This window comes from Xiphias gladius, chromosome 10 (assembly GCF_016859285.1).
Source record: "Xiphias gladius isolate SHS-SW01 ecotype Sanya breed wild chromosome 10, ASM1685928v1, whole genome shotgun sequence".
Lineage (NCBI taxonomy): Eukaryota > Metazoa > Chordata > Actinopteri > Istiophoriformes > Xiphiidae > Xiphias > Xiphias gladius.
This window is the reverse complement of record NC_053409.1, coordinates 7,998,210-8,025,083: the sequence shown is the minus strand read 5'-3', so window position 1 is coordinate 8,025,083 and position 26,874 is coordinate 7,998,210. Positions and strand designations below refer to the sequence as shown.

The 26,874-nt window shown below is 39.2% G+C and overlaps 1 protein-coding gene across 1 annotated transcript; it reads right to left on the bottom strand.

The window, feature by feature from the left end:
- Nucleotides 1-421: 421 nt before the first annotated feature.
- On the bottom strand, nucleotides 422-25,777 carry LOC120795735 (serine palmitoyltransferase 2-like). The gene is made up of 12 exons (XM_040137861.1): nucleotides 25,418-25,777; nucleotides 22,751-22,945; nucleotides 21,312-21,466; nucleotides 18,673-18,821; nucleotides 15,944-16,068; nucleotides 15,028-15,121; nucleotides 13,365-13,470; nucleotides 12,672-12,891; nucleotides 11,499-11,625; nucleotides 8,963-9,098; nucleotides 8,015-8,144; nucleotides 422-3,737 (listed from the first exon to the last, which is right to left on the bottom strand). The coding sequence occupies exons 1-12, from the start codon at nucleotides 25,568-25,570 to the stop codon at nucleotides 3,618-3,620; spliced, it is 1,710 nt and encodes a 569-aa protein (XP_039993795.1). The 5' UTR covers nucleotides 25,571-25,777; the 3' UTR covers nucleotides 422-3,617.
- Between the last annotated feature and the right edge of the window lie 1,097 nt (nucleotides 25,778-26,874).

Here is a 26,874-nt window from a genome sequence, read left to right as displayed (position 1 = left end):
AGTAGAATGGCCGTTTTACATTTTCCATTTAGAATAGCTACAGATATGCTTGATGATTTTGATGGATTCTATTAATGCCCTGTACAGTTTGTGTAAAAGATATCAACCTCTGATTGTAGGAGCTGCCAGCAAATCTCTATGTTTTTGAAATGCTGCATTAACTATGCTATATGAGGTTTTCCCTCTGTGTGTATTTTATTCTCAAATCCATTTCCATTTTGCCACTGTTGTACTGACTGTATCCAAGCTGGTGTCATTCCCAGTAAAACATTATGCTAAGTAAATTAGCTTACCATGGCAAGCATTAACAATCACCTAATTGGCCCGAAAGGAGAGATATATTCTTTCTTGTTCAGAGTTAGCTGAAAAATTGATACCATGCTCATGTTTCTATCCTAAATATGAAGCAAGAGCAGCTGTACATGCATTACTACGAGGAACGAGTAGTCATACAATATTTGCCAGTGTGCACATATGCAGGTGTAACTGTATGCATGTGGGATTTTTTTTAAATTTTTTTTTTTTTTTTTTTACAGCTGCCTTCATTCAAGAGTGTAAAAGCTCAATAACACATTGTAAAGATAAACCAAGAGTTCAAAGACACTTGTATGTGGAAGAAAAGCAAGGCAATAGTGCAGTAACACATACATTAATACCCGAGACCATGCAAGCGCACACACACGCAGACACACGCAGACACACGCAGACACACACACACACACACACACACACACACACACACACACACACACACACACAGATTAAAGTTAAGGACTTTTGAGTCACAGCACAAAGATAGCACTTTGTTTTACAAGGCATTAAAAAAACATTATCGGACACAAAGCAATGAGGTTATTACTGATAAGCACCCGAGATAGGGTGGAAATGAGGGAAATTACCAACAACATTGAATTACATCCAGACTAGTTTAGTCTTAATAGTTCAAATATTCTTCCATCAGCCCTGGAGATATGATTCAATAAATATAATTTCTTTTTTTTTAAAAATCCTAATCTGACTAAATGATCCTTTACACTTTAGCAGAAAACAACAGCTTAATCTTGCATTACACTGGGCAGATATTGGCCTTTCGAAAAAAAAAAAAAGAAGTAAGACTAATCTGATAGTCAGAACACTGGCCTTGAGATCTGTGAGTCATGTTAAACATGATCTATGAGGTCATTTGTAAGACTTTAAATGGTACAAACACACACTAAAGTGATCAATTTGAAAACGGATATAATCACACTGAAGGATGCCAGTGATGGTGACATGTAACATAGACATGTGACTGACATTTCTTTCCATTTTTCCAATAGCAGCAATAGACTATGAGCCTGATTTGCAATTTTACTTATAAAGTTGCCATTTATGAAAACTGGTAATTAATTGGTCGATAAAATACCACTTTTTAAAGGTTTAACCACTGATTACACATATATACAGTCTATTGTAAACTATTTTTGTACTTTTAAATTATATTCCAAAAGTTTGGAGTTGTTGGATAAATATCAGCTATAATTCTGTTGAATGATCTCACTGTAAAATTTAAAAATACTATTATTAGTTATAGTGTCAATGAAGCTGCAACAAAATAACTGAAATTGCTAATTTAAAGGTCACAAAAGACACAATAAAATTTTTGGAAGAATGACTAATTTCCTATAGATTTGTGAATGTTTAAGTAGAATGGCCGTTTTACATTTTCCATTTAGAATAGCTACAGATATGCTTGATGATTTTGATGGATTCTATTAATGCCCTGTACAGTTTGTGTAAAAAGATATCAACCTCTGATTGTAGGAGCTGCCAGCAAATCTCTATGTTTTTGAAATGCTGCATTAACTATGCTATATGAGGTTTTCCCTCTGTGTGTATTTTATTCTCAAATCCATTTCCATTTTGCCACTGTTGTACTGACTGTATCCAAGCTGGTGTCATTCCCAGTAAAACATTATGCTAAGTAAATTAGCTTACCATGGCAAGCATTAACAATCACCTAATTGGCCCGAAAGGAGAGATATATTCGCTTTCTTGTTCAGAGTTAGCTGAAAAAATTGATACCATGCTCATGTTTCTATCCTAAATATGAAGCAAGAGCAAGGAAGCGATTACCTTAGCTTAAATGAAAGACTGGAAGCAAGGGGGCAGCTAGCTTGGCTCTGTCAAAACAACTCTAAATTTTACTAAGTGACATGTTAGATGTTGTTTGTTTAAGTGATACAAAAACCAAAATGTAAAAAATGATGGTTTGATAGTTTTACAGAACGTTACAGGCTGGACCTATCTCTGCTCAGGCTACCTAAGCTAAGCAGTTCTAGCTTCATTTTCAGTGTAAAGAGAATTGGATCGATTTTGTGAGGTACCTTTTGGGAAAAAGGCAGATACGTGTATTTTCTAAAAGGTTTTGAAATTTTTCAACAAATCTCCTTTGAAACAAGTCAGTGCATTGACCGGGGTAATCATCTGCTGTTCAGCATGGCAGCCTTTTTATAGTGCTACATAAACAACATTGATGGAATTCCCATGCCTAACTCTGAGGTTGTACATTTTTTGTCAAGAAGAACCAAGGATGGAATGACAACAATGTAATGTGGTCAAAATGGTGCTTGGTTCAGAAATGTTTGGCCAAGTCACATTTCAGGAGCAATATGGTTGTAGGTGTTGTTATTGTTTTAGACTGGTCTCGTGAAACAAGTTGGATAAAGTTCTCAAGGTTTAACATAAAAATATAATCTCTGAAAAAAACTAAAAGGCACCTAGTTGAGTGCACACTGCCACCAAAAACAAATCTCAAAAGAATGTAAGTTCCTTGATGTTGGACTTTTCCCACCAGAATATGAACACGGTCAAATAATTGGGGGCTAAACCAAACTTTTCAGACCGCAGGAATTACAGATCTGAATCATTTAATTATCCAATCCTTAGACCAAGGAGGGTCTTTCTTTTGAAGCCAAATCCATTTAATTTTGTGTAAAATGTCGTAACAAATTGACTCCAACTTTGGGCTAAAAATAATGGAGACTTGTACAGTCCTGTGCAAACAATGCAACATCCAGTGCTTTCCATTTTGAGTCTATGGCACTTATGACTGATTTGAACTGTTCTGAATAAATGGTTTTTGTTTTTTTAGTTTTGACTGATTAAAAGCTATCTTGAACTTTATCCAGTTCACTTTAGATCAATAATATGAAAAGTATCCCAGAATCTCACAATTTCAGAGACATTTGGAAAGCTGACGTGTCTACTGCACATACATAACAACAAGGCTTGACATGACGAATGCTACAAACACTACAAATATTCACACATACACCCAAACAAAAAAATTCTTAGACACAAAATGATAAAGAGAAATAAAAAGTACACAGGAAAAAGCAGAGGTGCTGTTTTTCAGTGCATTCACCGTACGTTCTGCATGTTTAGGTAAGGCAAAGTAGAATTAAATGACAGTTTTAAGTGTTTTCCTTTTGTCGGGTGTTACATTATGGCAAGCTAGTGACAAGGGGCACCTGTGCACATCCCGGTCCTCATGGAAGACTTGTGATCCATCTTTAACTGTTCTGTATTTTCTGGGGTTGTTCAGGTTCACACCACTTCAGGAGAGGAGTGATTCATCAGTCGTCAATGTCGTCATACACATTATCATCAAAGGGCCGTGCCAAAGACGGCTGTATTCTGTGTCGGGAGTACTTGAGCTGAAGAAGGTCTCCTACCTCACTGATGACACTCAGAGCCTGTGGAGACATTTATACAATAAAAAAAGTCGTCAACATGAAGGGTAATATGTGACTCCAGCAAATTTTAAACTACACCAAGCAAGATTTTTATGAAAAAACACACCTGTCTCCTAAGATTAAATCAAAAACTTGCCCCAAAACAGACAAGTACATTAACCTTAATGCTGCAGCTGGACCTGATATTTCATTCCTATTGCTTGGGTGTTAGGTGAAGTCACCAGTTGGTCATTTTGTTAGGGCAAGGGAGGCGATGGGTTCATATGATATGTGATTGGAGTCCACCTGTGGTAAATTCAATTGACTGGACATGATTTGAAAAGACACACACCTGTCTATAAAAAGGTCTCACAGCTGACCATGCATATCAGAGCAAAAACCAAGCCATGAGGTCGAGGGAACAGCCTGCAGCTCAGAGACAGGATTGTGTCAAGGCACAGATCTGGGGAAGACTACAAAAAAATTATGCTGCATTGAAGGTTCCCAAGAGCACAGTGAACAGATGCCAGATTTCTAGCCATCTGAAGAATTTAAGTCCAATATTCACTCTGCCTTTGGCTCTATTTTAATCTCCACCAACTCCAAAGAAAAATTTTTGAAAGCTAGTTGCTACCTTTGTCTGTCTGCTGTTTGGTGATTGGGCAGGTAGTGTACACTGGGTTTCTCAGAGCTTTTTCACTGAAAATGGCTATCTTCTGCAGCTACAAAGGACACTGATGGGAGTAGTGAGAACGAACCAAACAGTTCTGGGGTATTAAACACAAAAAATGAACTGAAAGATGCTAAAATGCTCCACAGCGCTGAGGGGAACTGCAGAGTCAGGTGATCAATCTCTATGGGTTTGTTACTTTTGATGAGTGACGCCTTTCACATTACACATAGTCATTTGATCCATTGTTTTTTCCAGCATTTGAAGCAAGTCTGTCTATTCATCTCCATTCTTGTCTTTCCATTGACTTTGTATGGATTAATGGACCTGAATGGCACCATTAGACCACTTGGCCACAGAGTGCCCCAAGTAAAGTCCTCTTGGTCTGTCCTCACTTCTTTGATATTGGTGTAGGTTAGTTATAATTTTACATTTGTTTAAAGGTAGAATATTAATGTTGTCAATCACACATCACAATCAAAAGGTCCTAAGAAGATCAATAATTAAAAAAAAAACAAAACAGGTTTACGTGTATATATCTGGGTGTGTGTGTGTGTGTGTGTGTGTGTGTGTGTGAGAGAGAATGAGAGGACAAAGTTGAGAAAGCTTACCAATAGGTAAAAGAAACACACACATCAACATGACACATCAAAGTGTGAGGGAATGATACAAAGAGGGAGGCGAACAGGGGGAGGTTTTAACATCATGACAGATAAAAGCGCCACAGCAATACAATACTCCCACTCCCTGTCTCCTGCTTATTTTATTTTATTTTTTTGAAGCACAAGAAAAAAGAATAGGAGCTAATAACAGCCCTGAACAGACAGCACTTCCTGGAGACACAGTCAGTTCTGAGCTAGCTGAGCCTCAAGGACACTCCAATTAGAAAGGAAACACAGACACAGGAGAAGGTTCAACCACTGTATGAGATTATCTATATTTATGTTAAAGTAAGACTAGAATTATCGCCTGGCAGTTGTATGCCTGCATCAGCCAGTCAAGTTGCAGTTTAAATTCATGTCTGTCCAGATTCATATCTATCTAGGTAGGTAGGTAGGTAGGTAGGTAGATAGATAGATAGATAGATAGATAGATAGATAGATAGATAGATGACTGACTTTATAACTATAAAGCGTACGGTCTAGACCTGCTCTGTATGAAAAGTGCCCTGACATAATTTCTGTTGTGATTTGATATAAATAATATTGAATTAGACTGATTGACTTTGAAGGAATTTAACAAAAGGTATTAAGTGTATTTCTTTGGCAAAATGGAAGGTATCGCTCTACTGACGTGTGATTCCAGTGAATAATTTCCAGCGAGAAACACGCTGTCTTCACTTAGAAACAATTTCTACAGATGAGTACAAAGGACTGGTAAGGAGCTGCGTCACATGCGGCAACGACAATCACCTGAAGCTATACATCAGCACAACTAATGAGTTTGTGCTGGACTACCAGAAGAAGGGGGGGGGGGCTGTCCTGGTTTTAATCCAGGGAGAGGAAATGAACAGGGTGCGCTCCTACAAGTCAAATCAATAAAGAAACTGGACCGGACGCACAACATTGAAGCCCTCTTCAGGAAGGGACAGAGCAGACTGTTCTTCCCCAGGAGACTTAGATCCTTCAGGATACATAAATAACATTTTTGAACTTGACTTTGCTAAACTTTGTTCTTCTTGTTCTGCTGTATATTTACTGTGTCAGTGTGTAATTTCATTGAGAGAAAAAAAACAAACTCAGCTAGATTCCTTGTATGTGTTCACATGCCAATAAGGCTGATTCTGATAGAACACATAGTTGTAGCCATGGCAGCAGACAGTGCTTCAAATGTGGATGTTGCTGTAAAGAAGCTACAAATTCTAAAATGTGGATGCTTCACACATATCTTCAACCCAGCAGCACAGAAGACCTACACAATCACCACAGTTTCAAGGTGGGCACCCAAGATTAGTGCCACCAATTCAGTATCCAACCAAATGGGAAATCTGTTCCTGAGTTTTGGCGTTGAATAATGGACAGAAAGTGTTATAACAGAACACTATGATGTCACAGTGAAGTTGACCCTTGACATTTTGGATATAAAATGACATCACTTTTTATCCTATTAGACATTTGTGTGAAATTTTGTCATAATTAGCGTATGAATTCCTGAGTTATGGCCCAAAACGTGTTTTTTTGACATCACAATGACCTTGGCCTTTGACCTCTGACCACCAAAACCTAATCCGTTCATCCTTGTGTCCAAGTGAGCGTTTGTGCTAAATTTGAAGAAATTCCCCTCAAGGCGTTCCTGAAATATCGCATTCACGAGAATGGGACGGACAAACTGTCTGTCTAGGCCTCAGGCCACGACTGTTCCCGGCACGGAGGCATAAAAAGGACTACGGAGAATCTAAGTTTAAGACAGAGACAGGCAGAGGAGGGGTGGTCGGCTCTGCAGTGAGCTCATTGCAGTATAGTACAGGAGCCCTTGTCGAGAAGAGTGGGCGGCTTTTTGATGTGTTGCCAGGTGGAATCAAAGCTCTGCTTTTCTGTAGACCAACAGAATGCGTAAGGAGGGGGGTTGGAGTGGAGGTCTGAACTCTGAAAACTGGGTATGTACTGTGAATAAGCTGCACATTAACCTGCAGAGTGATCCAGCTGACTCACTCCAACTCAATTTCCCCTGAAACTCAGAGTGACGGACTCGTCTTTTGAGGCACCTCCCTTTATAATGATGTCAGGCATAACGATCTCCCCCAGGGGGGAGGGATTTAGGTCCCAGGAGATCATACTTGTGCTCTCCCACCTACAGAACAGTTTTCCGCCCATTAGACTGCGCTTCTCCCCCATAATATCACAATGATCTTTTGGCTTAGTTTCAAACGACTTGAAGGTCATTACAACACCTTTAGAACAGCGGCGCACGAATTTGGAAGCGTATAACTTTAAACAAAAATCCGCGTCAGCTAGTAGCAGCCGGTACCGCTGCCTGCCAATGGTGGAATATTGGCATTTGTACCCCTTCTCTTCCCTCTGGCAAATCAAGCTAACAAGCTACATGCTTGGAAAACTTTGACAACAACTTGATGTGTGCTCAAGTCTAGTAATTAGCCATGACCCCCTGGAACTATATTTAGCAGAAGCACCAGTAAAGCTTAGAGCAGTTAAGGCTTGGGACTGACAATTCTGACTAATTAAAGAGAGTATAACAAGCCAGAGTGTTTTTCACTGAATTATAATGGCTTCGTCTGGACCTTTCTTCTCTGTGGGCAGAGCACAGTGAGATCTGGCTATGCATGACTAGTCAACATCAATTCCCTTGCAGTCTAAAAATACTTTTTTTAAAAAGGAAAAACAAAGCAGGTTTGGCTCACACAAACGTGTAAAGTGTGCAGGAGGTGCATATCATAGGCTAGCAGAATGAAAAAAAAAAGCCATTAGTTTAACCAGTTTGAGGCAACCAAACCTAGGAGAGGATTTTTTTTTAAGTGCTTGTTTAGTCAATAAACTATTTGTATGTTTTAATAATGTTCTTAAATTAAGATCTCATGGTTTGCCTATAGAGAGAAGAACTTAAAAAGCTACTTTTAAGGTTTCTTATCTGTCTAAAAGTATGTAGCTCGCTAGTAAAAGCAATTACTTACCCTGTCAAGCATGTCTTTTGTGTGGGCGGCTGAGATGCAGAAGCGTGCCCGGGACTCGATGATGGGTGTAGCGGGGAAGCCCACCACCACCACCCCGATGTTCCTTTTCAGCATCTCCCGGCCAAAGGCTCTGGTGGGACAAACGTGATGGAGACACAGGAAAAATGACACGAGGACAAGAACAATGTAAAGAAACTTATACTGCTGAAACACGTCACTCTCCGGTCAGTCAACAGCGGCTGAGCACGCTAACGGATACTTTGCATCTGGAGAGGATCACACATATCCACAGGGACAATTACAGCAGGTTTTACGGATTACCAGACTTAAACAGCTGTTATGGAGGGGGATCATGGAGTCGGGGGGCTCGAAGGTTTCTGTTTTGTTTTTTGTTTTTTAAATTAACACAATAACATTGTTCTATGTGTTGTATGTGACTAATGTGATGCTGCTTCACAATTAAAACACAAAAATGACGTGAGGACACACTACTATGTGCTCCTTAAAGACATTAATAGGGCGTGTCTGCTTCATACTGATGTTAAAATAAAATTTATCGGTTTAGAGTGTGTTACCATCGTGTGATTGGATGAACATCGGTAGTTGATTAAATATGTAATGTTTATAGTTTGAGGTTAACTGAAATCTTAGCTCAAGGTTCACTAGCGTTTCCAGAGCTTAACTGAGCCACCTCAGCTTAACTTCTTAGATCTCACTCATCACTAATCATTTTTTACAGTAGACTCTTCATTTTTCCCAAAGGCAGAAAGTTTTATACCTGTTGAAATAATGTTTCAGAGGGATGAATCAGCTGATAATGATAATTACCTGGATATCATTGTTTGATATCCAGTTATATTATTCATCACACTGTATTGACTTAAATGCTCCAGGGGGAATTGGTGGATAAAGACGGCTAGCAGCAGCCAGCCAAAGCTCGAGGCTCACCCTATCTTGGCGGGCATGTAGAGCATCATGGGCACGACAGGGGAGTCGTTGTTGCCGTAGATGATAAAGCCCATTTCTCGAAGCCTCTTGCGGAAATAGACTGTGTTCTCCGCCAACTGTCGGACGCGTTCACAGCCTAGAGATGAAAAGAAGAGATTCTGAAACAGGGGAGTTGACAGCAAAAGCATTGCAAGTTAACCACACGTCTATCCAGCATTCGATAAGGATATATATTTAATGATCATCAACTTCATTTACAGTGTGCTGGCCACTAGTTTTCACTAGGTCACTTAAATGTGAACATGTCATGCACACAGTCTCATAATGTTCTTGGTCCATGTTACAATTAAACCGTAAGTAATGCTGAACATCAGTGGCATACGTTTTATCACATGCTGATGGGTTTATTACTGAACAGTATGTGGACATTTATAAAGCTGCACCGAATGTCCTTCGTCTCTACTCGGTACAATTTACTATTGACAGTTCACAAAAAACCTGCTGAGCAAAAGAAACGACTTGGTTGAAATAAAAATGTGTAAGAAGTGTCGGAGATAAACAAAGACTCCTCTCCTTTTCAAACATGTTTTTTTCTGTTCTAGATTTGATATTTCTGGCTGAAAAGAAAAGACAGGAAATCATTTGGAGCTAGACTGATGATGCTTTTGAAAAGATGGAAAAACGAGGTTGACAAACCGCTGAAAACAATCGCATTCATGAGATGAGTGTTAGAAATCAGCATCCAGGCACCATGGGGAGATAAAGTTCTTAGTTTCGCTGTAATAATTTGCTTCTCCCACAGGAGACTTTCTTCTCTGGATTCTTTGAAAAGCTAGGGTTACGTAAAACACAAGACCGCAAACTCTGTTTAGTGTGCACACACATTTATGTTCCCAACTACTCACAATAAACCCTTTCAGGGAGAGTGTTGCAGAGAATAGGCAGGTCCATACAAATGAGGGAGTCTATGTTATCAAAAATGAAAAACGTTTTTGGGCCAAAAAAATATTAGAGAGGCAAAATCTTACCTAACTAAGATTTATCTGGAAGAGCCTTAGTAGTAGTAGAGCCAAATGCAAGGCTCAAACAATCAAATATCAGACTATTAAAAAAAACCAAAACATAAGAAAAAACATGAGCTACAAGGCAATTAGGGATTTACAACTGACGGTGCAATTTATCTTAAGGACAGTATTAGACGGAGGGGCTTGAATATGTTACACTATTCATGTGATCTAACTTTACCAGCCCACCACTAACAGACTGATTTGCGCCTGCGACAACAGGTGAACACATTTAAGTACAAAACTGACCTTAGTGCTCCCTCTCAGGCTGCGTGCCGCCTATAATTGGCTCAAACCGATTTTGTTTGCTTTAGGTTTAGATTACAGACGTTTCAAGTGTGGCTTGGTTTAGCCCGTCCCAGTGAAGGAGATGGAATTTTGCACAGCCTGGGCGGATCCACTCGGGGCCAAAAAGACAGTAGAAATGTTTACCGTATGAAATTTAGGACACAGTCATCGATTACTGTTCATAAAAAAAGTCAGTAGTCACTGAATGAAGATAATTCATTCAGATTCTGCTCAAACACAGGCAGTTCTAAAGAATCAAAAATGAGGAAATAGCTCTCCATACACCACATAAAAGCAGCCTGAGACCAACTTAAACAACCTCGTGAAATTAACTTAAATGTTTTCTGCAAGTGGAAGAGGGATAATATCGGCTATATTTACAATTGGTGTAGCTTCCGCTCTCCTCTTTGTAGAATAGCTCGTATAAGATAAGGCAGTGGTGACATTGAGCCCATTTAAGATTCTACTGGTTTGCACTGACTCCTGGTGGCTAATGAAGAGCATTACAGCAACTAAGATTAAATTCATTTAACCTTGACAAGTCCTGAAGTGCAGATTGTGCTGTGAATATACATTTGTTTCCTGACAGAAAGTTAATTTAGTGTAAACGTAAAAGACACATATTTCATTTACCTTAATTTCCTTACTACCTTAATCAAGTTTACCTGAACATTTTTTTGCACGATTTGCCTTCTTTGTCCAATGATCTTTTCAAGTGCGATGTGTGATTTGTGTTTTGTGTGATACTCTCAATGGGAATCTGATGTCTGATGTGAGCAAAATGTCTGAACTTGTCATAGGCTGCTCCACTAGAGCTTCTAAAATGTCATAAATGTAACTTTAAATGGTATCGTTTGACCTGGTAGGGGATTTTGTAGGAAGCGAGTTGTCTATTTGAAAGAACAGATGCCATTCTAATAAATAACTTTATTAAGCATGATAGCTTTCTTTCTGAAGACATAAAAGGAGCTTGTCTTTCTGGTTGGAATGGACCAAAATCAGGCTCGTTTTGTTTCACATTATTTAATTTTCTTGATTTTTTTTTTTGTGGCAATTCTTAACCACAGACTCCTGTTGTTGAGGGCATGAGAGCCCAGTTAATGATTTTTTTAATCACATCTTTAAAAAAAAAAAAAAAAAAAAAAAAAAAAAATTTCAATATTGTCATGCCAATTTGTACTTACCTATTGTTGTGCCATCCTCTCCCATAATGCACTTCATAGAAGTGATGATTTGCTCCACCACAGGAGGAGACATGGAGGTGGCGTAGACCGCACTGTGGGAATGGGAGCGCAGGTACTCAATAAGCTCCTAAACCCAGCAGATACACAGCAGGTGTAAGTAGATATGCACGAACAATACTGCTCTGATTGCTCTATAGCCTCTACTATTAAACTATGGAGCCTTTTTTTTTACTCTTTGTAAATGAGACTTGGCATAGCTTACTTTTAGATTTACCATTTGCTGTTCTCACTCATATGAACAGTTGAGTATAATCCTTAAATTTTAAAAAGAAAGATTGTAAGACTATAAAAGGCTCAGACATTCAAATGCAAACTTTTATGCAGCACAGTTGAGGGAAATGCAGTTCTGAATAAAACTGATAAAAAATGACCCCTTCCACTTACAAGACAAGTTTTTAAACAACCATCCATCTTTACTGCATTGTTACAATGTTTGGAATGCTGACAGGTTATTAACACTTTATTGTAAACTACATCCTGTACTTGATGACACATTCCTACACTAGGGATTAATAACTTACGTTCACTTTCTTTTAAAAAAAAAAAAAGAATGCAGTAAAGGTGGTACGAATAAGTGACAAACCTACTTACGCATCTGCGCAGACTCAATTTTTTTGGTATGTTTTATTTCATAACGTCAGCAGTTCTAAGATGTCACAATCTTTTCAGAATTTCATGGTCAGAAAAAGTTGTAAATGTCATGAAATCGGGATTTAGCCTTGTTTTGATAAGCTGGTGTCATCACAGTGATGTGTCATGGAACAGGGCTAATATGTCAGGAATGCAGCATAGAGGAGCGGCAACGCTTTTATTGCTAAGATGACAAGTGTCCTTTTTGTCACAGTTCACTTTGTCACTTGACACTGTAACCTCGGATCTGGAGCGATTGTGTGTACCTAAAGCATTTTTGGTAAAAACCAGAGTACATTTAACAATAGTGTTCAGTTTACACTGAGTTACTGAACTATAAAACTATCTACTGTATATCTTGTGACTTGTGCTTCTGAAGTTAGCTTACTCTACAGAATACCATCTTTCTTATCTATCTTTATCACTCTTCCTCGAAAACACATGTAATCCCCATAAAATACACTCACAATCCTCCATCCTCACCCGTTTTCCTGCGATATATCCCCCTGCAGCACCAAAGCTCTTGGTAAATGTGCCCATCATGACATCCACATCACAGGGATCTAGGCCAAAGTAATCAACCACACCTCTCCCTCTCGGCCCCAGGGCCCCTATGCTGTGGGCCTCGTCTAGGTAAAGGTAAGCCCGGTAGCTCTTCTTTAGGGCAATCACTTCTGGCAGGCGGACTATACTGCCCTCCATGCTGCAGGGAGGAGAAGGCAAAGTAGAAGGTTTCACAGTCAGTGTCAGTGTCAGTGTCAGGGTCCTGATGAGTTCATGTTAATTTCTTTTCTGACAACCCAGGAAATTTGAGCTCAAGGGAGTACCATCTGTTCCCCATTAAAGATCTAAGTTTAAAACTGTTTGGACCTGTCATCTGCTGAACAGAACAGACACAAAATCTGACTCTTGTGCAATTAAGTCAGGCATTGGTCATGTTGAAACTAGGAAGGAAATCGTGAGGATTTTAAAATGGGAAACTCCTATTGCTCTACTGCTTTTCGCTAATGGTACTTTTAGCATGGTTAACTCTTAAATGCTGCAAACACACATCTCCACAAACGTACACTCAGTACTGATAGCACCTACTTTACCATTTCAATATGCTCAAAACAGCTCACAAGGTCAAATACATTGAATTATGTATCTACCTTATGAATAAAATGGATAAACTACCTGTAAATGCCCTCAACCACTATGAGGATCTTCTTCCATGGTCTGTGAGTCCTAGGTTGCCCATGAACTATGGCTTCTCTCAGCAGTTTCTCAAGGCTCTGCATATCTGACAGGAAAATCAAGACAGTTACGATCAAAATGAAAATAAAACCACTTGCCACAGTTTCTGCTCAGCTGGAAATTCATTTGAAGAGAGTAAGAAACTCACCTACATAATCTCAATACACCCCAAACAAAGTGTGGTCAGGCCTACTAATACTGAATAGTGAGTGTTTTATTTAAAACATCATAATCAAAAAGCATTAGATTCTTCAATTAAGTTGGTCTTGTTTGTGGCACATTCACTGTAGTTCAACTCTTCAGCAACCCCGTATTTTAGAAAAAAAATTACAGTGAAAATATGTTCTTTTGGAATACCTTGCGGATTTGGTTTGTTTGTGGCTGTAGCTGACAAGACAAGCTACATTTAACATGTTACTGAACTGACTAAGCAGTTGAAATAGACAAGCGACTGGTTCTAATTGCCAAATTGAGGAGTATTGATTTGTTAGCTGGATTATTATTATAGTATTATAGAAGTTGACCCAGGTAGATTATCCACTAAATATGACACCAACCAGGTCATCTTTTAAAGAATGACGCAAATGTTAGCATGTAGATACATCTGCGGAGCCATTTGCAGCGGCTCGTTAGCCTGATGGCTAGCTATATTGAACAACTAGTGGCTAATCATTTATTAAAAAACCAATTACACAAACAAGTTATTACACATTATAATTCAAGTGTATCACGCGCTATAAGCGCAAGAGCTAACCTTATTTTATGAGCCACCATAAGGGTGTATTTAATACATTTATTTTAGTATAACTGTGCAAGCCACCATAAGCAGCTAGCTGGCTAGTTCTTCTGCTCTGCATTTGACATACAACCACGGATACTTTTTTTGTGTGAACATGAAAAAGTGTTTCCAGAAAGAAGATCCAGTATACTGGATGCCAATATGACTTTCCAAAAGCAGATAATCTGACTTATAAAAGCAGAGATGTTATTAATAACATGATTGCTATTCATCTATTCTAAGTAATTGTCTCAGTGACTGTGTCACAGTGTGACTGTGAGCTAGCATGAACAATACCAGGTTCCTGAAGCTGATGCAGCTAGATTTAGAATCTTTAATTTTATCATATATGCTTTTCAAACTTTGACAAAAAAATGTCTTCCAAACAAAGGCCTTACACAAGCCACATGGTAGCTTATTTTTATAAGTACCAAACATTGTGGCTGACAGGTTTTTTTAAATTACTGAAATAATGATCCAAAACTAAAACAGAGACAAATAATGCAAAGCTAGATCCACAACAGTATGTGTGTACATTGTAATGTACCGTATTTTCCACTGTAATGAAAGTGATGAGACCATATAACCACACAGTAGTGACTAACATCAGTGCTCTAAGTACATTAATGATATGGAATAATAAAAGTAATAAGATAAAGAAGCAATGAATGAAGATAAAGGGAAACCACTTGAACGGAAGGACTGACAAACAGAAATAGAAACAAGGATGCAGGTGGACAGAGAAAATAAATGGACCTATAAATGCAGTTAGGAGACAGACTGATGAGAGACAGACTGAGGACCCGTTTCTAATCACAGACTCACTGTTGTGTTTGAAGACTCTGATGGTGGACCCAGAGAGTCTAGCTCCCAGGACCAGAGAAGCATGGTTCAGTTCATCGCTCAAAATCAGACAGCCCTGCAGGACACCAGACCAACATTAATTAGCATATATTACTCATTCAAATGGTTTCTTTTTACCCATCTGAGGTAGCAGATAGTGCTACACATTCTGACCTACTTAAAGATCACTTCGGTTGATATTGTTTTTATTGATTGCATTGTTTGCTATTTAAGGGAAGCCACTGAGCGACTACTCTGATGTTGGAAACGTACATTCTGTACATTTCACCAAAAGGTTTGCCTAATTTCACAAGAACAAAAGAATTTAAAGCAGCAGTCTCAAACCTTCCACTGATTCCGTTCAACAGTGGAAGCAGCTAAGTGTTGAAGTATCTACCTGCCAAACAACATCAGCAGCAACTTGACAAATCAGACTGGTCTGGACTCTTTGTTATTTTTCACGCTGATATGCAGTCGAGCTACTATTCACCAATGCAAACAGGAAGAGTTCTGCTCCTGATATGACGCCAGAAGGTTGTTTTGTGTCTCTGTGTATTTGGTGCTACTGGTGACCTGAAATAGTATGATGTTATGGAATGTTTTTGTTAGAGATTGTACTCCACATTGCACAAACAGAAAATGCTAGGTAGTAAACTCATCTTTGGCATTTATACATGAGTTCACACACCAATAAATACTTACACTTACGTAATATAAAGAGAGGGCATGATAGTGAGATAGAGGACAGAAAGAGAAAAAGGAAAAAAAAGTGCTGTGATAACTTACAGGAAATCTGGCAGGGAAATACATAGGAAGCCGAAGAGTAGAGATAAGAAATGTGTGCTGCAAGAATATATCACAGCTCTACTCAAGAACCACCTATCATCTGTGGTCTTACCTTGCCAGCCAGTGCTGGTATGTTCATGGAGTTGGTTGCGAACCCCATCCCAAACGCCATGGCTGACTCCACACCAAGGAATTTAGCCACCAGTTTCTCCATCTGCTCATGCCTGTCCAGGTTACCTGAGATACAGACATACAGGAGGTCACCATAAACACATACCAATCAGAACCTCAAAGATCTACGGTGGCTTCAGAAAATATTCAGACCCCTTCACTTTTTGCACACTTTTAGTGTGTTGTAAATGGGTGAAATTACCATTTTTGCCCATCAATCTACATTCAATAATCCATACTGACCAAGTGAAAACATGTTTTTTTGAAACTTTTTGTTGTTAAAATTGTTGTTAAAAGTTGTTGAAATTCGAAAACACTCATTTGCAAAAGTATTTAGACCCTTAACTCAGGACTTGGGAGAAGCTCCTTTGGCAGCAATTACAGCTTCGAGTCTTCTTAGGTACGTCTCTACAAGCTCTGCAGACCTGGATTTGGGCAGTTTATCCCATTTCTCCAGGCAAATCCTCTCTAACTCCGTCAGGCTGGATGGGAAGCATCTGCGAGCTGCCATCTTCAGCTCTCTCCACAGATGTTCTATGTGGTTTAAGTCTGGGGTTTTGTCAAAACATCTTAGAGACAGTCAGAGACTTGTACCGAAGACAATCCAGCCTTGTCTTGGCTTACCGCTACAGATTGTTGTCGTGCTGAAAGGTGAACCGTCGCCCCAGTCTCAAAGCAGTAATTTTCCATTTACAATTAAATCTTCATCACAGTAAAGTGTGCAAAAAGTGAAGGAGTCTGAATACTTTCTGGAGCCACTGTAAGCTTACACAGATTTTTTGGTAAACATAAAAGGAATAGCTGTACATTTTGGAAAATACGCTTATTCACTTTCTTGCCCAGAATTAGATGAGAAGACTGATACCACTCTAATAACTATCAATTCATTATTAAGCTACAGCGATGGAGTGGTTAGCTTAGCTTAGCAGAAAGACTGGAAGCAGGGGACAACAGCTAGCCTGGCTCTCTCTAACGTTCAAAAATACACCTACCAGCACCTTAAAAACTCTATAATTAACATGTCCTATCTGTTTAAGTTTTTTTGTATGGATTAAACAATGCGTAAAAATGGCAAGTTGTGGATTTATAGGTTGTAATGCGTGGACTATTTCTTGGCCAGACACAGCGATCCTACGGAAGTATTTTCATCAGCCTGAGGTTGCCAGGCCTTGAGTTTTATACGGATTGGCTAATGACGTGTTAAATAGTGAGCTTTAGAGGTGCTGGTAGGCAGATTGGTTTTACATGTGGACAGACACGGGATAGCTGTTTCCCTCTGCTTCCAGTCTTTATGCTAAGCTAAACTAACCAGCTACTGGCTCTAGCCTCATAATTAGCGAAGAGACATGAGAGTGGTACGATCTTCTCATTTAATGCTCTGTAAGAAAACAAATAAGCACATTTTCCAAAAAGATGCACTATTCCTTCATGTTACTGCTTCTGTAGCTTAATAATGCTAGACAACTGCAACCTTTCAAAGCACATCATAAAACTTCCATGAGTACATGGAGTCAGTCTATCTCCGAGTGCTAGATTACATGTCATCTGCTGCACAGTATATGCGTGCATCAACTTATGATATTTGCAGCTGACAGATCATATGGAGCACACACACTCTTCATGGAACTGTGGCCAGGCCATCTCACTGTGTAAGGAGAAGTGTCCCAGGCTGTACTCTATCAGTAAATATCTGCTAACCAGATGGTTTATTTCACTTCCTCCAGGCTCATCTGGGTCTTATCAGACTTGCTCAGCAGTCTGGCTTCAGCTACACATTTCTAAAGTAAATACAAACCCTTGGAGAGAGCTCTATCCTCCAGATATTATTTTCAACAGATTTTTAAGCTTGATACTCTGGTAAATCTGTGTAGTTTTGGGCTTATTTATAACAAAGGATCCTTTATTTAAGATAATTATTCTAGGGCAGTTATTTTTTAAATAACATTATATTGTTCCCATGTTTAATTGCAGTCTTTGTGTTTTTATTATCTTTATTTAAGTATATTCTTTTTTCTTCCCAATTTTGTTTTAATTACGTTTTTTCTTGCCTTTTTTTTAATTTGTAGACCCAGCCCATTTATAAAAGGAGATAACTGATCCTCAATCAGACTTTTTAAATTGTAAATAAAGATTAATAGTTAAAGATGCTCTGTTGAGTTTTTCACCACTAGTAGTGCTACAGAGCAATGTTTTTACGAGTGGGCCCCCGTTTTGTTTGCATTGTGCACATCCATTTTATATCAATCTAAATGGAAATCTTTGGGTTTGAACTGTTTTACAGAAAAAACAAGAGATATAAAAATGTCACGTTGGGCTAGATAGACACAATGCATTTTGGTGAGTAACACTAAATGGAAACTCTAAAACTCTACACCTTTGACATTCATAGCTTCTTTAAAGCCATCCAAGGTTTTGTCAGAAAGAAAACCTATGTTTGCCATGCAGCAGAAAAAAAGCTAAGATATTGAAATAACGCCTTTTGATATTTGCATTGCAATCAAACACTACGTGTAAAGATGGAATCCATTACTTTCCACTGCATCACTAAACAAACTGGTCTAACATGCTTTGTTTAATGCGGTAAATTAATCCCTCCACATTGCTGCTTTCAAGTTCCGGTGACAGCAATCATAGCGGGTGTGTCTGGTGTGTTTTGGTGTATGTTTGTACCCGTCTCCTGCCTGGTGCTTGCAACTCCGACACCGTACTTCATGGTGACCTCAGCTGCAGAGTCAGCACACGGACCTGTATTCTCAGCGAAGCCGAGATAATTATACGAGCCCAAGTTAATCACATCCTGCACTACCCGACCTGTGTACCTGGGGGAGAGAATCAGACAGAGGAAACATTCAATGAGAGGAAGCCTATGTTTTTGCAACCTTATTGGTGCAATTAACAATAATGATTGGCAAAGTTAATTAAAAACTAGATCGAAGGGTAGTGAACGGCTGGACAGCCAGAAAGTCTTCTTTGTTTTTCCAATCTTTTCAATCTCGAGTAGGATCGGCCAAATTGTTTTTACGCAGCTTTCCCTTCATTTTCTCACTTGCACTCCTGCTTTTTGCTTTTCCTCTCTTTCTGTCACAGTTTGCGACTTCACACACCTCACTGAACACCTTCCACTGCAGCTGGCCTCTGTCTTTCCTCCAGCACCAGTGAGGAGTCATGATGACAAATGCTGAATTGATGTGATGTTCTGATGACTGTTCAGAAAGAGGTTCACATATGAAAGTGGCCCAAAGCAGAGGGAAATGATTCAAATTGAATATGATCTAATGTGTTTACACTAGATTTGGCTCATTTAGGTTCATCAGCAGTTTGAAAGTATCGAAGAAGAGATGCCTTTTGATTTGCATTTCAAACTACCTACAAACATGGTGTCATCTAATTTACACTGGGGAGATCAGGTTCTCTATGGTAAATGCTGTCGATTTGAGTTAACTGGTTTAAGGTAAACTAAGGTGTGATGCAGCTTGTCGTACAACTGAGCCATGCCCTTTGTTTCTGCATGAGAATGATATCAAATACTGTGTAGTCGAAGTAGACAGCCTGGATAAATAAAGTGAAAGAAACAGACAAAATCGCTATTAACAAATCACTATATGCAAAAGTGGACAGGGTAAAGATTATACCTACTCTATACAATATAATGTAATTCAGCACACTAGACCTGCGATAATTGCTACACTTGCAAAGAATACAGTATGATTTAGGTTTTGTTACGAATGTGTCCCATGGGTGCTGATTTAACTCTGTGGTCATTTCTGAGGTAAAATTCTGTGTTATACTGAACTGCATAATTTTATTGCATTAGTTTACATAATCTTGCTTTTCTCCCATGCATAGCAGGAAAAGGGTGGAGTAGAGTGTTGCAAAGATGTTTAATTTGATTAAGTGCTGAAACTCGTTTATCAAGCAAACATGTCAAACATTTGCTAGTTCCAGCTTCTTAAATGTGAAGATTTGCTGTTTTTTTTGTTTTATATCCTTGTAAATTGGATATCTCTGGGTTTTGGACTTCTGGTTTAATAAAAAACATGAGATGAGATGTGATGAGCATTTTTTACTACTTTTTCATTTGGTACAGACTAAATGATTTGAGTCATCTAAAAAGTAGATGACAGATTAATCGATAATGGACGCTAATGCTGGAACAATGACTTAATTCCTCAGCAAGTTGACCTACATAAAAATGAATCTGCAACAATTGTGACTGATGACTTAGTCCTTTTAAGTCATTTATTTTGCAAAAAAGTACAAATATTCTCTGGTTTTAACTTCTCAGATGTAATTATTGGCTGGTTTTCTAAGTCTTCTCTGCTAGTAAGATGAAAACTTGGATTTAGGACTCTCAGTTGGAAAAAAACGAGACTTTTTGTGCTTTGGCACTGGGAAACAAATTAAAGACCCTACAAAATAATAGAAAATAAAAAACTAAATAATTGGCAGATTAATTGTTAATGAAAATAATTGTTTGTTGTGGTTCTAGTTTATTTATGTCTAAATTATAGCTCGACGATACTGGATTTTTGAGGCCAGTACTATACTATATCAATATTTGGATTCCGATAACAATGTATCGGCCAACAGTGCTTTTTGCAAAAAATAAATTCGGCAAATTCCGCATCAGAAAGCATTTTGGCCAACACACATACTGAGTGTAACATTTTACAGTTGAAAAAAATCCACTTGTCAGCGCTCCCTGGTGGACAAACTATGTAATGGGGACACCGTTCTTAATTGACCCCAAACCTGGTTTGGCATTTTTGCAGTTTTTTGCCGATTATCAGCCGACATATACCTCGATACAATATATCTACAGTAAGCTAGTATCGGCTGATACATCAGCTAATTATCCCTGTTTTTCCGATATAAGAGACCAGATCGCTTCTGTGACTAATAATAACTGCAAGCCCCACAATATTACATATTCCAAGCTCAAAAGCCACTTTCACTTAGTGCTAGTTTCCTCTTTCATACAACCTAATGATGCAAATTTCTGTTGAATACTGTTGTAACTTATGGTCAGCTCTGGCCTGTGAGAAGGGTGTGTAACCCTGATCACTGTTTCTGCTGTCTAGTGACATTACCCTGTAGTTTGTCTGAAGTGAAGTGTGTCACTTTTCTTTGTATTTGTAGGAGATAAGAGTGTTAGCACAGTTAGAACTAGTCCTTGACTGGGACATTAACCATACAGCAGACTCTCACTGGCTGTTGTCCCATTGTGGCTCTGCACTGTCTGAACGCCTGGAGGCTAACTTGTAGATTAATGTATTTAGGGCCTTGAATAAAACGTATGTATTTCTCACTCAAAAGTCCAGTTGTAGTCGTGGGACACTCGTTCCATCAGGTCCATTTTGGCCCCGGGGACGCTGCATATGGGCCTGTTCCAGTTGTCTCTGATCCGCATGTAGAGGTTTCTCGTGTAAAAGTTCTCAAAATCCTGGTAGAGGGGAACAAAGTCCTATACATGGGTGAATAAAGAGAAGTTAATGAGAGGGAGCAGAGAGAGGACCACCATGACCCAGGGGGCAGAGAATGTAGGAATTTCCCCCTAAATCCTGCGTTTTTGTTTTATAAGTAGAAAAACTACTAGTAACTTCAAAGAATGACATTCCACTCATACTTTTGGTAAGCTTCAGTGGAAGGAATTTAATCTCTAGAAATATAATCTTTAACATTCAAACACATGACTGAGGCAATTCATTTTCCTTGGCTCTCGGAGGAAACATCCGTGGGATATCCTCGGGGTGATTTAATGACTTCCCCGCATCTATTCCACAAACTTCCTTTCCTCAACATAACCAAATATTTAAAACAATGGACTTGACTATCAAACATTACATAACATGTTGAAAACAATGTGACTGGTGAAGGACATGTTCCAAATGTGCTGATAACTCCGCCATTGGATGTACCTTGACAAAAATGCAATCTTAAGTATGCACATTGCACACTATTGTGAAGAAAAGCAACGCCTCCTAAAGGAGATTATTTCAAATATTATATTAGCCCCAGTGGGTCTGAACGTAAGGTGCACTAATGCTTTTATTGCTATCAATTTCCTGTTTGAGATATAATCACGGTGGACGAGATTCCATCAAATGATCTGCGGTTTTTCTTGCCACATGTAAAGTTCTTCTGCAAACATCAAGCTTAAAGCAATACCGCTTAAAATGTTTAAATTACGAGAGCCTATAACATAGCTTCTAATGTTTGGAAGCTTTGTGGTGTGTAAATATCACTTTGGTTAACAAAATAACAAATGGATCGGGTATATTCTTCCATTTGTTAGCAGGGTCACCGGGCAGTGTTTAATTAGAGCTCAGTCTACCAAACCAGTTCCATTCAACACTTGAAATGCATCTTGCCTCCTTTCCCTTGACAGCAGTTTTGCTCGCAGCATTGCCACTGTGCAACCAAAACAGTAACGTCCCGGTCATTATAAAGGCACAGCATGCTGACTGGACGATGCCTCTGCTTGCTTTTGGAATTTTGCTCACCTGTCATCATTATAAGGAAACTGTTTCCAAGAATACAGGGTGCATTTTCTGAGTGTGAAAAAACAACTGCCACGGTAATTACAAGGTACAGTGACTGATAACCTCAAGCCTGTTTCGATCAGTGAAAGCTTTTGTAGACTTGCCTGATGACTTTAGTATTCTCATTCCTGCATTTATTTCGTTGTTTGGATGTGTATTTTTCTTCTTCCTGTGAATGACCACATTGTGTCTGGGGCTTCTCTTACCTTTTGCTCCTCCTTCTCCCTGGCTATGTAGCACCTTTCAATCTTCCAGTGGCGGAGAAAGTCGCGGAGGTAGCCGAAGATGGTCAGGATGCCGTAACCCATGTAGGTGAGTACTGCCACCAGCATGGGCGTCTCCTCGAAAGACTCAATGAAGGGCCGACTGTACAGGCTGCCATGATCGGAGGCTGTGTGGACCTAAGCAACACGGGAGCCAGAAAATCTACTGTACTGAAACATTGTTAAGAAAACACTATAAATGGTAGAATATGTAATTAAGGGAAGATAATTGAAGCTTTTGCTTGTTCTATCCATTTAAGCCAGGATTACTGTTTAGTTGTAATGGCTCTTCAGTTTCATTACCCCATTATAGTGTATCACAGAAATGCATTAAAGTCCATCTGTTAGGCAGGCTGCGGTGGTGTCATGCAGGAAAATGTAGCCTGAGATATTCAAATGAAATGACAAAGATCAGGGTCAGGGTTACAATGTTCTGTGTATATGCCGAAACGTGTAAACTCTGGATATGAAATTGTAAAATCCCAGATTTCCCGGCTGGAATATGCCAATTTTAGAGCTGAAAAATCTTTTTAACAAATAAAAAATGTCACTTGATAGATAATGGAGAAACATAATTACATGGAGCTGTGGCTTATATGACATGGATTAGGTAAATAGAGTCACTAATAAGGATAGTTTCATGTAGACGTTGTTAAAAAGGAGCCACAATCAAAAAGCCGCTGTTAAAAAGCAAAGCAGGAAAATCACACAAGGTTACATTAGATCTCCATGTTTAGCCTGTAAAAAGTTATCACTTATCTCCCCACGAAAAACACATTTCCTCCACTAATGCCTTAGCTGGAATAAGGCTTAGTATTTGGAATCTTCTTTATATAAATTTACGCCCTGATTTCCTGTTACTCCCTTCTCTTTTGTTCTAATGAGAGAAAACACTTTATGGCTTTTGTTATAGTTGGCCGCAGTTTCTGTAACTCACTCAAAAGTGACTTATGTGCAGCCAAATTGTAAGTGGGAGGAAGATAAGAACACAGCAATAAGCTCTGGTCAGCTGTTCACTAGTTACACAGGAAAGAAAAGTCTGTGACACAGGCTACGGAGGGAAGATTTTGACTGCCAAAAAAGGGAAGAGCTGGCTGTGTTGATGGAAATCTCTGTACTCAGTGTCAAGTGATCTACAGTGCAAAAATGATCTTTACATGTATCTATCTTTCATAAAGAAAATTAAACTCTGTCTATTTTTTTTCCATCTTGGTAAGTGGATGGACAGAAACTCACTACTCACAGACGTTATGCAATTTGCCTTCCCATCATGCTCATGGCTATTAGGCACTACATGTGACCGGTCATGCCGCTCTCTCACATATTTTACAGGGTAGCAACGCTGACATCTGCACGACCTGTAATCAGCTGAGGTTCAGTCACCAGGCACTCAATTTCTTAGCCTACCAACCCCGTCCAGCAGCAGAAACTGGCTTTGTTTCCGGCACTGGAATGTCTATTGATGAGAATAACCTATCGCCTGTGTAACAACCTGGAGTTAATTATAACTACTGTGCTTTTGCCAACAGCTACCCCACTGAATTTCTGGAGTGACCGTCAATGACTTTTCAGCCATCCACTGAATAGTTGCACTGGTTCAGCGTCTCCCCAATCACAAACTCATCGCAGTATCTCATTTGTAAAGAGAGTTACCCAGTTAAGGAAAACAGAATTTTTTTTTTTTTTTTTTACAAACTTTCATGGCCCAACATTTGCCACTCAGAAGACTGCATCCAACCGAAATGACCCGCAAATGAAGGGTTTTATAGTTCAATCGGAAGTAAACAGGAGTAGCCCATACGTAGAATACACCAAAACTCAATGATCTCCCTCTAGGATAAACACACTATCAACTGATGAGATAAGGATGCAACCTGAAAATGTATTGCTGTCATCCAGGCAGAGAAATGTGAACTGTCCCGAGGTTGTCTGACAGACTCTGATGCATGTGCATCATGAAATACTGTATGATTATTTTCATAAATTGTTACTAATAGTTTTGCTGTCCCCAGTTTGTTCCTTTTTTTTTTTTTTTAAAATCAAAGCCACAAGCTGGGGCTAGAGCTAGACCTCTTCTAAAATTCGGCACACATATTATGCACTAAACAGAGTGAGCCTTCAGCGCAATGTAAACTTTCCGAGTTGTCACCCGCCTTTTTTAAACATTCTTTTTCCTATAAAATAACCGAGGGGGTTGGTGGCGATACAAACCCATTCATAGAGTTGGGATTTTAATGCCTTCAGAATGATGCTTGGAGCAATTATGATTATGCCGAATTAAACAACGTCCCGAAATGATTCAGAGAATGCTTTTATTCATATTTTAAGGCGGGATTATAACATTAAACAATGAGCTAAAACTCTTTAATCTAAAATGTTTTTATGGAGTTTGGTTTTTGGTCGGTCTCGATGACAACAAACTGTCATGAGATTGTCAACAGCAGGGCTCGCTCAGCGCATTAAAACGTCCCTCTTGTCACATCCTAACGACGCAAGAAATCATGAAAAACGACAACCATGTCAGCATCGTCCGGGTGTTTCCGGGTCCACACAGTAGATGCTGCCCCGGCTTCACAGCCTGTCCTCCCCCCGTCCCATCCCGGGCCTCACCTCCTCCTCCTCGGGGTGGCAGTGGTGCTTGTGCTGCCGCTCATGGCAGCGGTGGAGGCTCTTCACCAAGCCGTTTCTATCCGGTTTCAGTCCGTTCTTCACACGCTGACACACTTCCCCATCGGCAGGCTTGGTCGCGGGGCTTTCAGTCATTGCTGGCCAACGGTTGTGGAGCCGCGACGGTAACTTGCATGTAGGAACACAGCGCTTGCCTGCGGTGCAAAGCGGTGACAGTATCCGCGCTGGGAACGTTTACAACCGCACTACAAACTCTCCCACACTCTCTCTCACACGCTCGCTCACACACGCAACACACGGACACGCATGCAACACACACGCACACGTACGTACGCACACGCACACATTACCCACACACGGCGAAACCTGAAAATCCAGACATCAAATGCCGGAAATCAACGCCCATAAATGACATAGGAGCCTGCGGGAGAGGGCGGGGCCGCGGCGTTGACGTGTGCTACGGGGCGGGGCTTAATGTACGTGAACTTGATTCACATCTCCTCATGTTGATGGCGCTTTAAAGTGTGAAGAAAGAGTTAAATCAAATCATATCAAATCTAGTGACATGTATAGTGTCTTTTTGAATCCCCGACAACAAAAGTTAAGTGGATAGCAAATGCATTAAATTAAGTCCGTTAAAATTATGCAAGAATGACAAAATTGAAGAAGGTTAGAGAGCATTATGGGATGTAAATACAAGTCTTGAAATTCTCAAATCTGAAATTAAAGTCCAAATTTTTCAGGCTATCTCAAAAATATATACTTGTTAAAAAAAAAAAAGATTTTAATATGTGTAGTACCTGTAAAAAAGCAACAAGCTAACAAAAGCTCACATGAAAATAAAGCAGTTCACATACATCACATACTTTAAAAATATGTTTTGATATTTGACTATAAAAAGTAAAAATGTTCATAGTATCACAAATATTATATTCTTGCTGAGATTCTTAGCTGTGCCATTTGCGTATAACCGGTGGTTTTAGTAACAACACATTAATTGTGAGAGTGAAAATTGTAAGCATGAGGTTGCTGATCAGTCTAACCAGATCAGCTACACTATATGTGGACAGTACGGTGCAAGTAAGTGCAAGGTTTTGGTATCAGTTTCTCAGGATCAGGTAGTGAAAGTTTCTTTCTAGACCCAGCTCGTTGCACTGCCACACAAGACACATGTACAGCAAATAAACTTAACTGTGGTACCGAATCTTAAGTTGGCCTTCATCCATCTTTGTGATAACTGTAATGAAAATCCCTGTAACTATTACGAAATATTGTACAGTTTTAAGATGCCCATAACGTAGAATGTTTTTTTAAGAATAGCTTTTGAATTGTGATCAGTTTACCAGCATTTTGATCAGTTTTACTGTTGTATGTACAACCGCTACTGATGCAAATAAACCTAGGTTCAGTAAGTTAGACTGATTTATTATTTATAATAA

Excerpts from the sequence above, each read along its gene's own strand:
- LOC120795735 (XM_040137861.1), bottom strand. The coding sequence starts at position 25,570 with ATGACTGAAAGCCCCGCGACCAAGCCTGCCGATGGGGAAGTGTGTCAG. Across the intron at positions 13,471-15,027 it reads CAGAGTCTTCAAACACAACA|ATATGCAGAGCCTTGAGAAA; the intron begins GTGAGTCTGTGA and ends TTTTCCTGTCAG. Across the intron at positions 3,738-8,014 it reads CAAAAGACATGCTTGACAGG|GCTCTGAGTGTCATCAGTGA; the intron begins GTAAGTAATTGC and ends ATGTCTCCACAG.